Source organism: Oculina patagonica, chromosome 9, assembly GCF_052425735.1.
Source record: "Oculina patagonica isolate OP01 chromosome 9, crgOcupat, whole genome shotgun sequence".
Lineage (NCBI taxonomy): Eukaryota > Metazoa > Cnidaria > Anthozoa > Scleractinia > Oculinidae > Oculina > Oculina patagonica.
Genome location: NC_135766.1, coordinates 13089685 through 13105440, shown reverse-complemented (window position 1 = coordinate 13105440; position 15756 = coordinate 13089685). Strand labels below are relative to the sequence as shown.

The 15756-nt window shown below is 39.1% G+C and overlaps 2 protein-coding genes across 2 annotated transcripts in view; both read left to right on the top strand.

The window, feature by feature from the left end:
• Nucleotides 1-15756, top strand: part of LOC144666287 (uncharacterized) — a 49835-nt gene that overhangs the window by 17488 nt on the left and 16591 nt on the right. The window contains 1 exon segment of the mRNA XM_078527698.1: nt 15051-15742. Within this exon segment, the coding sequence (XP_078383824.1) occupies nt 15091-15742 (652 nt within the window). The 5' untranslated portion in view covers nt 15051-15090.
• On the top strand, nt 100-9553 carry LOC144665996 (chondroitin sulfate ABC exolyase-like). The gene is made up of 4 exons (XM_078527330.1): nt 100-129; nt 1768-1855; nt 4587-6586; nt 7925-9553. Exons 2-4 carry the CDS (start codon nt 1786-1788, stop codon nt 9362-9364), a joined length of 3510 nt encoding a protein of 1169 aa, XP_078383456.1. The 5' UTR covers nt 100-129; nt 1768-1785; the 3' UTR covers nt 9365-9553.

The following is a 15756-nucleotide window of genomic DNA, read 5'->3' as shown; positions in this document are numbered from 1 at the left end:
TCTAAAATACTTGTAGTGTTAAGTAATATTAACGTATTTTTCTTCAGATTTTTACTTTAAACAACGCACTTCTATCAACATATTTACTTCCCTGTTACACCTGAGCCTAGCCACAACCAAATGTGAAAGGTAAGTTGGACATTTTGTTTAAGTAGCTATAATTACTCGTAAATCAGTGAAGTTAATACGAGATATCTCTTCAAGCTTCGGACATCGGCTATTGACATCTCTTCGTAGAGTTTATCCGAAAACATGTACATTTCGCCGATAATTAAGTGAAGTTTTTAACAGCTTTTAACTTATCCGAAAATATTACCGTTTTCAGGGCCTTTGCCAGAATAAGAGTCTAACTTGAGGCAACGTCCATTGTTAAATTCTCTATCGAAGTTTGGGCCAACAGCATAAGCAAAATTATTACATAAAGTGTCGATTACGATAAAAAACAGTTTATATAAACCAAATTGTTATTGGTCTCGTTTTCCACTCGTGAAATGATATAATAATTGCGTAGAACGTCATTTTTCATTATTTGTACGGTCCTTACAACTTAATATATTGCTATGTTCACTGGGAGGTGAGTGGGAGGCGCGGTGGCCTAATGGTTAGCGCGCTCGACTCCGAGTCGAACGGCCCGTGTTCGAGGCCTGGCCGTGGCGCTGCGTTGTGTTCTTGGGCAAGACACTTTACTCTCACAGTGCCCCTCTCCACCCAGGTGTATAAATGGGTACCGGCGAATTTACTGCTGGGGGATAACCCTGCGATGGACTAGCATCCCATCCAGGGGGAGTAGCAATACTCCTAGTCGCTTAATGCTACGGAAACCGCCGGGATAAGCTCTGGCTGTATGGGCCTCATGGCTCGGTGACAGACTTTACCTTTACCTTTATGTTCACTGGAAATACCTTCCCAAGATTTTGAAACTTCCTTAAAGGATTGAATAAATATTTTACTTTTTTTCAGTCGTAATATAAAGTTTACATTTAGTTGTGGTGTAGAAGATGTGAATTTTTTGAAATAAGAATACAGTGGCGGTTCAAAAAGGGGCTCCAATCACTGAAAAAAGTGCGAACTTGTACCACAATATATTATTAAAATTATACTTAAAGAACAAATCTTCATTAAAATTTCTGCTTAATTGCATTTTTTCCCTTCAATTTGCTTATTATATTTTTAACATAAAATTTTAAAAAAGAAATCATTTATTTATAAGTCAATTGGCATAATTATATACAACAAAAAGTTTTGATTCCTTTTGTTATACTTTGACCGAGAAGTTTATGACCCTATCAAGATTGAACACCTCCGTAGTTATCCCTAAACAGATTTAAACGTATTTTGCTATAAGGTGAAAAAAGGAGAACTGAGCAAAAGTACGGAGGCTTTGGTTTCTCTGTCTTCAGTATTTAGTCCGATTTGTACCTGGAACCCGTGCGTTACCGGGTACCCGTGCGTTACCCGTGCGTTACCGGGTACGTTACTGGGAGTAAACGCTTTGCATAAAATCACAAGCATTATAACGCTCTATTAGTATTAGTATTTAGTCCGATTTGTACCTGGGTACTGTGGGAGTAAACGCTTTGCGCTTTATAACGCTCTATTAGTATATCCTTTGCTATTGCCACTTGCATTTAGGGCACACTCAATAAACCATTGACCAAAAAAAAAAAAAAAAAACAGGCACAAAAGGCCTTTAACAGGGCTCAGATTATTTTCAAACTCCAGAAGTGTTCTAAAATACTGTTTTCGCATACAATTTTTATTCTACAGAGAGGGAAAGGGAACGACATGTACAATTCCGTTAATCTCCATCGGTGGTGCTTTTTGCTGTTTGCTGTTTTCATAACTCACACCCAAGGTAAGTTGCTTGACACATCTGACCCGATCACACAAATACGATGTAATAGCAACAGATATTAATGCTGTTATTAATGCGAAAAAAACATATACACTTTGTAGTTCAAGCTTTTCAGAATAAAATGTTTTAAAATTATGATATTCCTAGGTAACAAGATGAATAAAAAAAGCAAATCTGACGCGTACTTGACGCGTACAGCGCGCGCTCTTCCCCCGCAGTTGAAGGCTGGGTTGAATGTTGCTCAAGTTTGCGTTACTTGTCTTTTCTTGTATAGGAAATAAGTTCATGGGCTATTTGTAACGGTCATGAACTATTTACAGCGAAAATATGCGTCTTTTGGAATGAAACATTATGAAAAATAGTGGAAGAAAATTACTTACTTGGAAACTCAGTGGATAGCAAGTAGCAAATGTTCTATGCATAAGCGGGAATGGACCTTAACTTTCAGAGAAGGCGTGAACGTTTTGCTTTAAGGCGAAAAATGTCGGAAATTTAAGTGAGTTCTTCTTAACTACCAATTTGAAGAAAGATTTCTGACGGTAATTATTTTGGAAACCAAACCTCCTCAAGAGAACATTTTTGCACAACTGTGTTCTATTGAAGAGTCCATCAAAGATTCAAATCACGGCCCCATACGGTCAGGTTGGCCAGAATAGGAAAAAGCCTAATACTGAAGGACTAATGAAAATAAGCTAAATAATATTCATGTGCTTAATGCTTCTTAAGGTTTTTAGGAAATTCGCATTTATCATTAATCCATAGCGTAATAAAGACTTGAATATTTAATAAACCCAACTAATGAGCAACTGTCTGAAAAGCTGGGAGCGGCTTTGGTTGAAACAGAGGAGAGCGGGGCTGATATCTAATATTCCCCTTGGGGGATTTTATGGTTGACAACCCCCTAGGGGAATATTAACTGTAATATTCCCTCGTAGCAAAGCAACAAGCCTCGTATTACAAACAAAACCACAACTTAACTTTAATTCATAACGTCATGATAGAATTGTCCAAGAAAAAAAATTTACTAAGAACCAAAAATTTCTATTACTATTTAACCTTGACTGTTCAATTGCTTAACTGAAACATGAGAAATGCTTTCCGGAACTCCTGCCTCGACGTTTGCTTTTTCAGAATTCCGAAGCAGTGCTAACACACTACAAACATACAAACACCAAAAGGTTATCTTTTTTAGTATTCTTCGGGATCGTTTCACTGTTCCTGGCCAGCAGCTATTTGATTTGTCATCTTCCACGATGAGATATATATGTCTAGTCTCTTCCCCGGGGGGGGGGGGGGGAGGGGGGCTCCCATTTGAAAGTCACGGCGAGGCTCGTCGTCTTGTTAAAGGGTATAAATTTCGGACTTTGGGCCTCGCTAAGGGTGTTCTGGAAAAAAATGGCAATATATTTAGCCGTTAGGGTCTCGTTTAGGGCTGCACACGAGGAAACTACAAATTTAAGTTCTTTTTTCCGAATTTTGGTATCTTGTAGGGGTTAAAAATTGCTTGAACCACGCCCAGATTGGTCTCTTTTAGGGCTTCTTTTAAAAATGTCCGACGAGCATCCCCGTCCCTTTAATATGGGAGCCCCCCGGGGTCTCTTCACACTTTTCTCCCTATTTGTTTCCGCCTGGTTAAAGCTGAACAACCCTTCTGTCGCCTCCTTAGTTCTAAACTGGGCGTTTTCGTAGTCCTCTTCCAGATTGGTAGAGGAAAGCAATTTTTACCAGATATTGCCTGAATTTGTCGAAAAATAAGAAATTTCCTTCGCAGATTCACTCACATCTGCAAACCTTGCAGTAAAGTGATTGAAAAAAGGTGATAACAAAGTTGTCGGAACTATCAGGCAATTACAAAATTCCCAGTAATCTGGAGTTGTGTCTGATCGCTGTAGTTTTTCAAACAATTAACTCGTGATCAGTTTAGTTTGTACATCGTAACAAAACAAACTTCGTTCCTGAAAATTTTCATTTACCTAAATAATTCTACTTAAGGACGTTCGCGCTAATTGTTTATGCGCATCCCTACTGCGCATGTAATTCATGTCGCAACGTCATGCCATGTCATATTTTGAGCGCGCGCTAAGTAAAACTTCTAAGAACATATAGCGTGGGTTTCAATTTGCTCTCTTAAATGGTCGGTGACCCCTACTTTTTTCTTAATGGATTACTGTGTTTATTGATATCTTCGTTTTGCGAGAAAATAAAAAAAATCTATCGAGAGGAAGTTTGATTTTCTATCAAATTGACGGTTTGAATTCCACTTTTTGAGCTTTCCTTTTTCCAAACGTGGGTTTCAAATTCGTTTTATGAGCGTTAAATTTTACAAAAAAGATGGCAAAACTAATAATTATTTACGCAACAGACGCACTTCTACAAAATGTGATTAAGATTGTTACCCTCTGTTTACTCATCTTTGATATTTTTAACAATTAACTCTTCAAACCATGCTGAATTAACGTGCGCCAATTTTTCTAAATTAGGGCAGTTTTCCACACGCTTTTTCTCTGAAACGAAGTCGGTGAACCCACTTTTTTTGCATTTCCGACCAGTTCATTATCTAACCGCAGCAAAAAATTTAAGAAATCTATCTAGTAGAAATTTTTGCGCGAACGTCCTTTACACTCATCAACATCCAATATTAAAAGATCTAATTACGTTTCTCTATACCAACAACCCAATAAATAACTCTTGCACGCATCATGTGCCTATGTTATTTTGTTTCTCCTTACAGCCACACCGTGCCTACATAATCAGATATTTGATTTTGAGGATGCGATTCCTGGGCAGGAAGACTGCTTTCGGTCCATTCCATCATCTTCAGGATCAGTCAGTCTGTCTACTGATGTCAAAACTGTAAAGCACGGAGAAAAGTCTCTTAAATGGACTGCCACTGCTGCCTCAACGCTGCAACTCAAATCACCCACCTTCACCATCCCGAACAACTGGCTAAGAAAGGGAGGAGTGAAAGTTTGGATCTACAAGGAAACACCCTCGCCAGATAAGTCAATGGAAGTACAATTCAAACGAACCACGACGACAACGGTTGGAAGTTTTAGTGCCAATCTAAATTTTCAAGGATGGAGAGGAATTTGGGTGAAGTTCTCAGAATGCCAATCAACAGCTAATAGTTTAAAACGTCGTGCTGTTATCGACGAAGTTAACTTTGTACTTACCGATCCAGACACCATCTACATAGACGCACTTGAGTTTCAGTACAAGTTATCAAAGCAGTCTCGTGACAAAGTGGTTCCTCCCATCAGTCCATTTGGTTTGACGATTTATGATAAGAGTGATTTTTGGCAACAGACGTACAAGTGGAGTCAAGAAACCGCTCCTGCATCACCAACGACAGTTGACGAACAAAAGTCGAAAAGTTTGGATCATATAAAAAACCGGCTTAAAAACTATTACTGCGATGAAACAAAGGTGACTTCTAGCTTCCTAGACGGGAGTTCTCTAAAGAAAAGATGGGAATCCCTTTTAAGTTCTGTTAAAAGAGCACATGACAATTATGACACCGAACTTACCTTTGATAATGATAAAAAAATCGTTGGACCTCCTCTGTTTTGCAGAAACTGCAAACTTGGAACAAAGTTTGAATATGTCTTTGAAAAACTTCTTCTGCCTTTATCGGTGGAATACCACATAAGATCCCGTACTAACGAAGTAACAGATGCTGCGACAGCACAACTTGACAAGCTTAACTCCGGAAACCCAAGCATGGTAGAAGAGGCAAAAATTGCTATCGCAGGTGAAGATAGCAATATGCAAACTCTCTTTACAAATTATTTGCCTCCCGCGCCGATGACGGTAGATCAAGTAAAGGCTGCAATAAACAGTCTCAACCTTGATCGACTTAACAAGATCAATAATCTTCTTGACTTTGTAAAACAACAAGGGTTTGCGGATGGTAGTGGCCTCGGCTCATTGGATCACGAAATGAACAAGGATAGCGCCGGTTTTATGCACACTCTGTTCATTCTCGGTGATTCTCTAAGCCTTTCTTCTAACAAGAGCAGATTGCTGGATTTGATAGACACAGCCAAATGGTACAACGACTTTGGAGAAATTTATCAATCGCAATTTGAATTCAAAGGAACGACCGCTGACCGAATGATTACACTGCTGCTGTACAGGCTCATCATTGTGCTGGTGATGCCAAGTGATACCATCGATGAAAAGAAAGCCAAATTACGCGACATGGAAGCTTTAAAAGGGTGGATGGACAACGCTTTATCGGTGAACGAGGGACTTGGGGGAGTCATTAAGCCCGACTTCACAGGATTTCACCATAAAGCGTTTTATGCACCTGCCTATGTTCCACAAGCATTGCACAATGCTGCTTTTGTTCAATATCTTCTTGGAGGAACTTCATTCGCTTTATCATCATCATCAACTAACAATATCAGACGAGCGCTGGAGACAATGCGTCTTGTAGCCGTCAAGTATTCCACTCCGACCAGTGTTAATGGACGTTACCCAGATTACTTTAACAAGGCACTCATTAAGACTCTCTTAGCAGGCTATGCCTACATCAGCGTTTCCTATCCTTCCACTTTGCCTTCCACGATACCAACAGGAATAAGTGTGAGCTCTTTGAATCAGGCACAGACGAAAATGTTTTTGCGGCTATACAGCGACTCAACTGTGAATGACTATTTAGAAGACGGAAAACCAAGCAAGAGCAAGTACTATTTCAACAGTTTGGGATCTCTGGAAATTATGGAAGCAGTAAGTATTAAGACAAAATCATAATAAAATCATTTTAAACAACAGCCTTTTATTAGTAAATAGTAACCTTATGTGAGCAGATAATTTCACACTTTTCCAATAAACAACAAATTTCTATTTAGTCTTTTTAAAAAGTCGAAGAACTGACTTGTCATTTTAAAAGAAAAGGTTCTGAACGCTTTTGTTCAAGCCATATTTAGAGATTAATATCATACAAAAATGTTGTAGTTAGTTAAATAATTAATTAACTTTCATTTGTATCACGACGTAGTTATTGGTGATATAGATCGCGCACCCATTGATCGTAAAACACATTGGCACACACGCAGGGTTGTCTCTTACAAAGTAGATAGTGAAACTGAAATTCACGTAGCATGGATGCCCACGATCAAAAACACAACGCCAGGAGAATTGAACCGCTGAGGGAACAACATCACACCAGAACAGCGAGGATCAAAATGCACCATCACAGCTGTTAAAAACTAGCCAATCACAGCGCGGCAGCGTGCTTTATAAGGTTACACACCTGAGCAGTCGCCCTTATTACGACCTACATTACAAGTGACTCCGTCGTGAGACAAACGAAAACTACTTTGTTATTATTTTTCAGATGCTCTTCACTGTGATCTTTAGTTACAACATAGCAGTTACAAAGGAGTAGAATATGGAATGATTACATAGAAAAGTAATAAAAACTGGCCTAAATTAAAATTGTTCAAATTGGATACCAGTTATGGACACCCACATGATCTTAAGCCAAACACGTGACAAATAAGCACGCACAACAAAATCAAAATCGACAATTTTGTTATGGATAACATAGATAATGTTAGTAGTACTGAGTGGAGTCCAGGATCTGTAATCCTTAGAAATATTAACAAACTTTGACAGCCGCAAAGCATGAGTCCGGATTTGTTGATCACGAGTATGATTACAGACAGAATTGGACAATAGGAAGTCCTGTTACCAATTACTCAAAACTATGACAAAACTTAAAAAACCCTTCTGTTAAATGGTTAAACGTCTTATAAATACTGAAAAACATAACAGTTTTTTCAAGAAAATGCACAACAACAGCGCGAACAAAATGAAGCGTTCCATCCACTTACACAGACATGACACGTAAACTATCCTATAACACTGTCTGATTACAAGCATTACTCGGACAGTGTCCTAGTAGTGCTTAAAACAGACTACTAATAACCAATCACGTTCAAGAATTTTGTTATAGTTTAAATTAAATTTAGAATTGCTAATATGGAAATTTGTGACGATACAACAAAAAATTGCCAGTTTTCAAATCCTTCAGAGATTGTTATTATTTTTTTTACCTTATAGGTAAAATCCACTGCTAGTGATCAAAGCATATCTGCCGAAACATCCCCTGAAGGACACTGGTCCAAGAACTTTGCCGCTCTATCGATCCATCGCCGCAAGGATTGGGCTGTGACAGTCAAGGGATTTAACCGGTTCGTCTGGGACACCGAAACTTCGGGAAAAGAAAACATTTATGGATTGTTTGCCAGTCACGGCGCAGTTCTGATTGCAAACAGTGAAGCAGACCTTCAGAAACATGACGTCAAAAACGGATGGAGTTGGGATAAAGTTCCTGGAACAACGACCATTGCAATGGGAGATCCGGACGATTTAATAATAGGCAAGGGGAGGTTTTACAACCCAGGTGAACTTGCAGGAAGTCTAACATTTAAAGGAACAATGACCTTGAAAAATGGTTTGTTTGGTATGAATTTTCGTCAACCAGACTACGGATTTAAATCACCAGATTGGCGAAAAGAAATCGTTTTTCGCTTTAAAAAGTCCGTTTTCAGTTTTGAAAACTTGCTCGTGTGTTTAGGAAGTGATATTATAGGCCAAAACTTAGACGGGAGAGCAGTTCAGACAACTCTTTTTCAAGACAAGCTTGTATCTGGAGATGCCTCGTCATTTATTAAGGTTGATGGAGTTCAAAAGATTGCTTCATCTAACTATAATCACGGTCAGTCAGCATCATCAAGTCACACAACCCTCACTGATGCCAAAGGCAACTTTTACTACATACCAAGTCCCAGCAAATCAGCACTAAAAGTTACCGTTAAAAATGAAAGTTCCAAATCTGCTGATGGCGAGGAAGATACCTCTGGTTTTTATGGCACCGCTTGGTTTGAGCATGACACGACTTCTAACAAGTACCAATACGCTGTCTTAATACCAACCACATCATATCATTCAACACTGACTGACCTAGCAACGGCTCAAGAACCTTCAGGAAGTAAAATATACGAGGTTTTGCAAGATGATGACACCGCCCATGTCGTTCAAGTTCTAAGGTCACCAAAGACGTGGGAAGCCCTCACCGCTCCTATTACAGGATATGTAATATTTCAAGCTGACAGACCGCTGCCAGATAATGGCCCATTAACCACCGTTTCTGAAGACGGTTGCCTTATAATGGTCGAGGAAACTACAGATTTTATTCACCTTGGTATTAGCTATCCCGACCTCAACTTCGACTTTACAGGGAATGATCCTGAGAACTCTTTGGATGTGGGTGAAGAGTTGCTGTACGATTCAGTCAGTGTAGAGAAGTCTGTGGAGGTGACTCTAAGGAACGAAGTAACGACAACCATCGCTGAAACACAAGTTCATGGTAACCCAGATGGCTACATGCCAACAGTGGTGGTAGACAACAATGGCAAAGATATTCGTTTTACGAATCTCAAGAATGGCTTCAGTGTTGAAGTTAAATTAACTAAAGTTTTGCCTGACCCTCTTGCCTAATGGAAGGCTACAAACTCAGACTGATGAAAATGATTAACATAATTCACGAAGCTCCCAAAGACACTATTAAGACTAAACAAATGTGATTTAAATAAAAAGAATTATACTAGTAGGATACAAATTTGAGATGGAACATGATTCAATTCGTTTACAAGAACATTGTTTCAATGTGATCAATACATTCATTGTTTAAAAAAGGCATTCAAAATCAATAAAGCATTTCATGTTCGAAGTCCACTTGTACTGATAATAAGACTACAGGAGTATATTTATAATAAGGAGTTTAAAATTAAACTGATGCATAGGATTGTCACTAGCTGCGAACAGGGCTCTCTATTCGGGGTAACGTGAATCTCGCGGCATCGCGCATTTGGCGCTCTCGAAGAAAGATTTACGTTGGCCCCGAATAAAGAGCCTGGTCGCAGGCTAGATTGTCACTTGCAAAAAATTGAAACAAAAGGGCTATTTGAAAAAGTTTTACCTCTAATCACTTTAGTATAATTTCAGAGGTAATTATAAGAATTGGGGCATTCTAATTGGTCGAGCAACTCGGCTTATGAGGCTATAATAACCTAGCTTCCCACGCAGTCGTTCTTAGGCGCGATCACGTCTCACTCCTCCCCGCAAACGCCGTTCGTGAAACACGATCGCCCCTAAGAACGACTGCGTGGGAGGCTAATAATAACCCCGCGTGAAGTGAATTTACTAAGCCATGCCACCTTTGACATGGCCGCATTTTAAAACATTAAGAATTTTGCAAGTTGACTAACAAGGCTTTTGGACCGAAAATAGTTTCAAGAGATTGTTCAGCAATGCATTACAACTGATCGTAAACACGGAGGTTTTGAAGATCGCACGCGGCCATCCAAAGTCCTGATCATTGAGCAAACATTTTTCAATTCTCTTCGGACCGGAGCTACTGTACTCATTTTGAAAGGATTCCCACATTTTCTTAGAAGTCACCAACAGTTCAACAAAGGTACTGGATATCTGTATTTCCTGTTGTGTTTATTTTGTTCGGTTTTATTGCTAAACTTATAAGTGTAAATTTTGATTTCAATCGATTTTCGTTGAGGTTTTCTGTTAATATTCTCTGTTCCACAGTTTTGACATCAACCAATTTCAACCTTAACAAAATATTTAGCTTTGGGGAACCCTTTAAAACAAGCGAAATTGAAATCTTGATCATCTTTTAATCCTGGGTTAGCGTTAAGCGTCTTTCGAACAACCCGGCCCTGGTTTACACCGTATGCAAGAGATAATCTAATCGGCGCGTGTCGCGTATCGCTGGTAAAATGTCGCGTGTCCACAAAATTGTTGCGGGTCCGAAAAACTTTTTTGTTTCATTTTTATATATTTTTTAAAGTTCACTACCTTAAAAAATATGTACTTCAATGCTAAAATTGCCACGGGCAATTTTCGAACAGTATACTATGTACTCTAAGGTTATTTTCTTTTCTATTTCCAAAAATAGTTGATTGTCATAAATAAATTGACGTTAATTATAGCACCAAAGGAAAAAAAATAAATCGAGTCTGTAAACCCGCGACTTGCAGTTAAATCCACGGCGTAAAAATCAGCACGAATGCACAAACAACGATCGACAAACCCTGACGGCTATAAAACTATATCTCCATTTTGTCAATAATGGAATGAGAACTTTAAGGCCTTTAATTCCACCGCTTATTTTCCATTTCAAATTTACAACGGTTGGTGAGCAACTACATCGATTTTGGAAAGCAAAACTGTCATGGGTTCGTTCGTCTTGCCCCCCCAACAACCCTTAAAAGAGACCAATCTAGGTGTGACTCAACCTTTCCTTGATCCCAAATGACCCACAAGTTCAGAAGGTCATGCTAGTGGGCAGTGATTGGCGGATTTCGATCCGTCTTGCTCTTTAGCACGTCGAAAGATGGATGAAGTTTAAAGAAGCCAAAGAACAGTTTCACTTGCTAGTTAGTAATGAAAACGTTACCGATGTTCCTATTTGGAATGTGTTCTGTTTTCTGCATTGTTACAATTGCGATAAAGCACGGCTATCTTTAAAACAAAGAATGGGGAATCGGGGAATGGGGAATGAGGAATGGGCTGGGGAATCTTTAAAACGGGAATCTTTAAAGGCGGGAATCTATAAAACGGGGAATCTTTAAAAGCGGAAATCTTTAAAACGGGGAATCTTTAAAAGCGGGAATCTTTAAAACGGGGAATCTTTAAAAGCGGGAATCTTTAAAAGCGGGAATCTTTAAAACGGGGAATCTTTAATAGCGGGAATCTTTAAAACGGGGAATCTTTAAAACGGAGAATCTTTAAAAGCGGGAATCTTTAAAACGGGGAATCTTTAAAAGCGGAAGTAGACTGCTAAAAAGGTACTTGATGGTCGACTTTTTCTGCCTGAAATTGTTCACAGATACTTCTAAAATTCATTCAGTTTATGTACAGCAAGTCGGCCAAAATACTAAGCGAAAAATAAATGAGAAAAATTTAACCAAAAGTAACTTAATGCAACCAAAATTCAAGGCCAAAAACCAGATAACGGCACTTTATAGACTTTATAGCGCGAGCTTCGAAATTTACGGGCTGGAATTATCTTGACCGAATTTCAGAGCAGAAAAGCGGGCCCAGGAACTGATGGCATTACTTATATTAGTTGAATACCAAATACATTGACACACTCAGAAAATGCTGAAATACAATTCACTTTTTTAAAGTGGCCCCCACACAACAAACTAAATTTAAAGTTGGCCAAATGGCGTTGGCAAACTCAAGTTGGTGTGAACGACACAACAACGGCAAACAATTGGCAAACTGTTGGTGAAAATAGAGACAAGTTCTATTTGTCGTCACCAGTTGGCCAACTTGTTTGCCGTTGTTGCGTCGTTGTCACACACCACCTTGAGTTTGCCAACGCCAGTTAACCATTAATTTGTTATGAAGAGGCCGCTTTAAGGACATGTCCAAGTAAAAAGTGGTATTTTGATCTTAGGAGCTAGGTTAGGTCAAGCTTGTCTAGTTTTTGTTTACAAATGAGTCGGATGTTACAAACACGTCTTGATAAAAGATGTCTACCGGCCTTTTAACACAGGAGAGAGAGAAGACTTTATTGAGTTATTTTTTCAAAATAGCTCTTTAATCGGCGCGATGTTCCGTGACTCAGTGGGTTAGTGGGTCAGTGAAGTATGTTTGTTTGTCACACCAATCAGATTTCAGATACTATCAGAACCAATCAAATTGCAGTTTATAAAGGCGAAGTAATCTGACGAAATTATGTGTCGCAGCGTGTCGCAGTTCGTTTTCGTTGAAAAATTAATTGGTGAGTTGTGGATTATCATGGATTTGAAACGTATTCGTAGTTTGCGAATCAAATTGTGAGCTTCAATACAAAGTTCCCAACTTCTGCCCGAATTTATTAAATCCTTCTGTAGTTATGTTATTAAAAAGGGCTTTGCTACGCTAAACTGTTGGAAACAAATGTCATAAAAATAAAAAACTGTTATGTTCAGCGAGCCGTAAACATGTTGTCTCAAACAAATTTAATAAGTCTTCCCTGTCGCGTCGCGTCAGCACACGAACCTTTTATACGTCGTTAGAGTGATTTTATGTAAACAAATGTAAATGGTGTTTAAAGTGGTCATGCACTTAGCTTAATATCTCATTCGAGGTGGCTTGTTTACAGGCATGCCACTGAAACAGAAGAACTATTTGTTTCGCAACACGATTCGCAACATTGCAACACGATTAAGACGCTCTACTTAGTTTATACGGGACTTGCTTTCAAGACCAATCTAAACCTCAGGTTGTCTGACGCCTGTTTTACACTAGCGACGTAACGACATAAAGAAAAGATCAGTTCTTTCCATATGTTATTATGTTCCTACAATGTCGTTGTGTTGTTCAGACTGGTTACATTTAACATCAACGTGAGGTGCATTTCTTTTCAGCACACAAACCTTTTTACGTCGTTAGAGCGATTTTATGTCCTTGCAATACGATTTACGCGCTCTATTACATTTATACGGGACTTGTTTTTAAGGCCAATCTTAAGCTCAGGTTGTCTGACGCCTGTTTCACACTGGCTTTAACGACTTAAAAAAGATCAGTTGTCGTTATGCTTGTGTCATTATGTTCCAACTACTGTATGTCGTTATGTTGTGTTGCTCACATGGCGATATAAAACAACAACTTGAAGTGTTTGCTACATTTGCGTGACCTTACCGTTATGTAATTATGTCGCTGGTGTGAACCACGCAAATTCCTGGTATCAAAAAATAATGACAAAATTTTACGTTTCTGCAAGCACAACAGGTCGAAGAGCATGAAGTCCTCCGAGTTTAAAAACAATTTCCTTCCATGGTTTCCAAATTGTTTCACAGCTGAACAGACAAGCGTCATGCTGTGCTTGTCGCATCTATTTTCAATTTATTTTGTCAATATCTGATAAACACGCATTGGTGCGAATCAATCTGTCAATCACTCCTTCAATTTACCTTACCGAGCTAGACAAGTTCTAAGTAGCTTGCCACATTGTTACCAAAAGCCGTCAGATACAACAAGCACGAAATTGCCTGAGACATCGACTATGTGACAAACACAACAAAAGCGGGGAAGGGAACATGGGACACTGTAGAAGAATGGTAGGAGTAACAAGGTAACATCGACATTGTAGTCGTTTTGTGTAATGGCAGCTTCATTTTGTCGAATAATGCCTTTTTGCTTACTTCCGCTTTAAACCTGGTTAACTAACATGTTCAAAGCAGTCAGACCTGCAGTCGATTAATTTGGTCTCTTATTGGGCGAAGTTTTTACGAGGGATATGTAACAATCAGTTAGAAATGGTGATCTCGACAAAATAAATTTGTTAGCATATCCGCGTCACTGAAAATATCTCATGCGCAACACATGCGAATTCATATACTGTTAAGGTTATGTCTACGTTTTACGTTATCAAATTAACTGAATACGTTGTCAAGGATAGAGTAAACAAAATAGAAATGGTAAATCTACTGTATATTGAAATACACCGAATGTTGTTTCCCAATATTAAAAAAAGCAGCAAAACATTGTACTAGAGCATCAAATTAACATATGCGTTTCATAATCAGCTATGCAATTATTGCATGGTCTCACAATATGTGGCTTTCAGTCCACCCTTATCCCAATGAACAAAGCTGCTGTCCTGAAGATACGTGTAACGTTAGAAGGAACATATTAGCCAGTAAGACAGAGAGCGAAGCGGAGTTAAATTGTCAGTTTGTGGCATATTATTGAAAAAGTAATTTATGCGTAAACGATCCGTCTTCATGGCTCAGTTGAATTGAGTCACAATTGAACAAATTGAATTACTCTTGAATTTGTTCACTATCTAAGTTTACGAAGCTCAATACTAGTTTACCAACATACGACTTAATTTCGCGATTGCTTGGCTCGCAAGGTATGTTGTGTTGGAGGACAACGTTAACATAAAAGACTACAGGCGCGACAGTTATCAAAATCTAATTTCTTCTGATATTTTGGCATGAGAATATACAAAGCAATCCACGGAACTGTAAATTCCTGTAGGGAGAATTTAGAAGTTGATGTCAAAGGTTTTGGTTAACCGAATTAACAAGCTGAAAAGGTTAAACTTATTTCTTTAAAATTTTGAGTATGACTAGTTTATCAACTTACACTGTGTTGCCTTACAATTTAGGTTGCACGACACTATAAAAGCTGGCTAAAACCCACCTTCAATGGCAGCAGCTGCAGCGTCGCCTTTGGCCAGTTCGGAAGAGAAGACAAACGGAGCCAAGCTCAGCAGACTTCTTATTGATGGTGGAACAACAGTTTTGAAGAATGCTTTTGATAATTACCACCCTCCTGCAAACCTGGCTGCAGATCTCAATGTACAATATAAAACCCTACTCGGTCTCTTTCGTAGGCGAATCCTTCATAAATCTCAGTGGGACAAACTGTTCCCTCCTACTGGAGCCACACCAGACTCCAAAACTTTTGACATCACTCTTCTGTTCTTCCTTTTGACCAACATTTGTGGACTAACCCCTCCTCCATCAGGATGGCACTCTAAGCCGCCCCCAAGTGACACCTCTCTTGAGGCAAACCTTGCTCGCATTAAGTTTTTCCGCAATGAGTTGTATGGTCATGTGTCAACCACTGGTGTTGATACACCAACTTTTAATTCTCTGTGGCAGGAAATAAGTGTTGTTCTTGTTGCTCTTGGTTTGAATCATGCGGAAGTTGATAGATTGAAGGCTGAGCGGTGTGGAGAAGACGATTATCTTGACGCGTTACGTGGCTGGGCTGGTAGTGACGAGGATATCAAGTCACAGCTAAAAGACATACGTCAGGGTCAGACCGAGACACAGCAACTAGTTGAGAAAATCAATCGCTAGAGGACC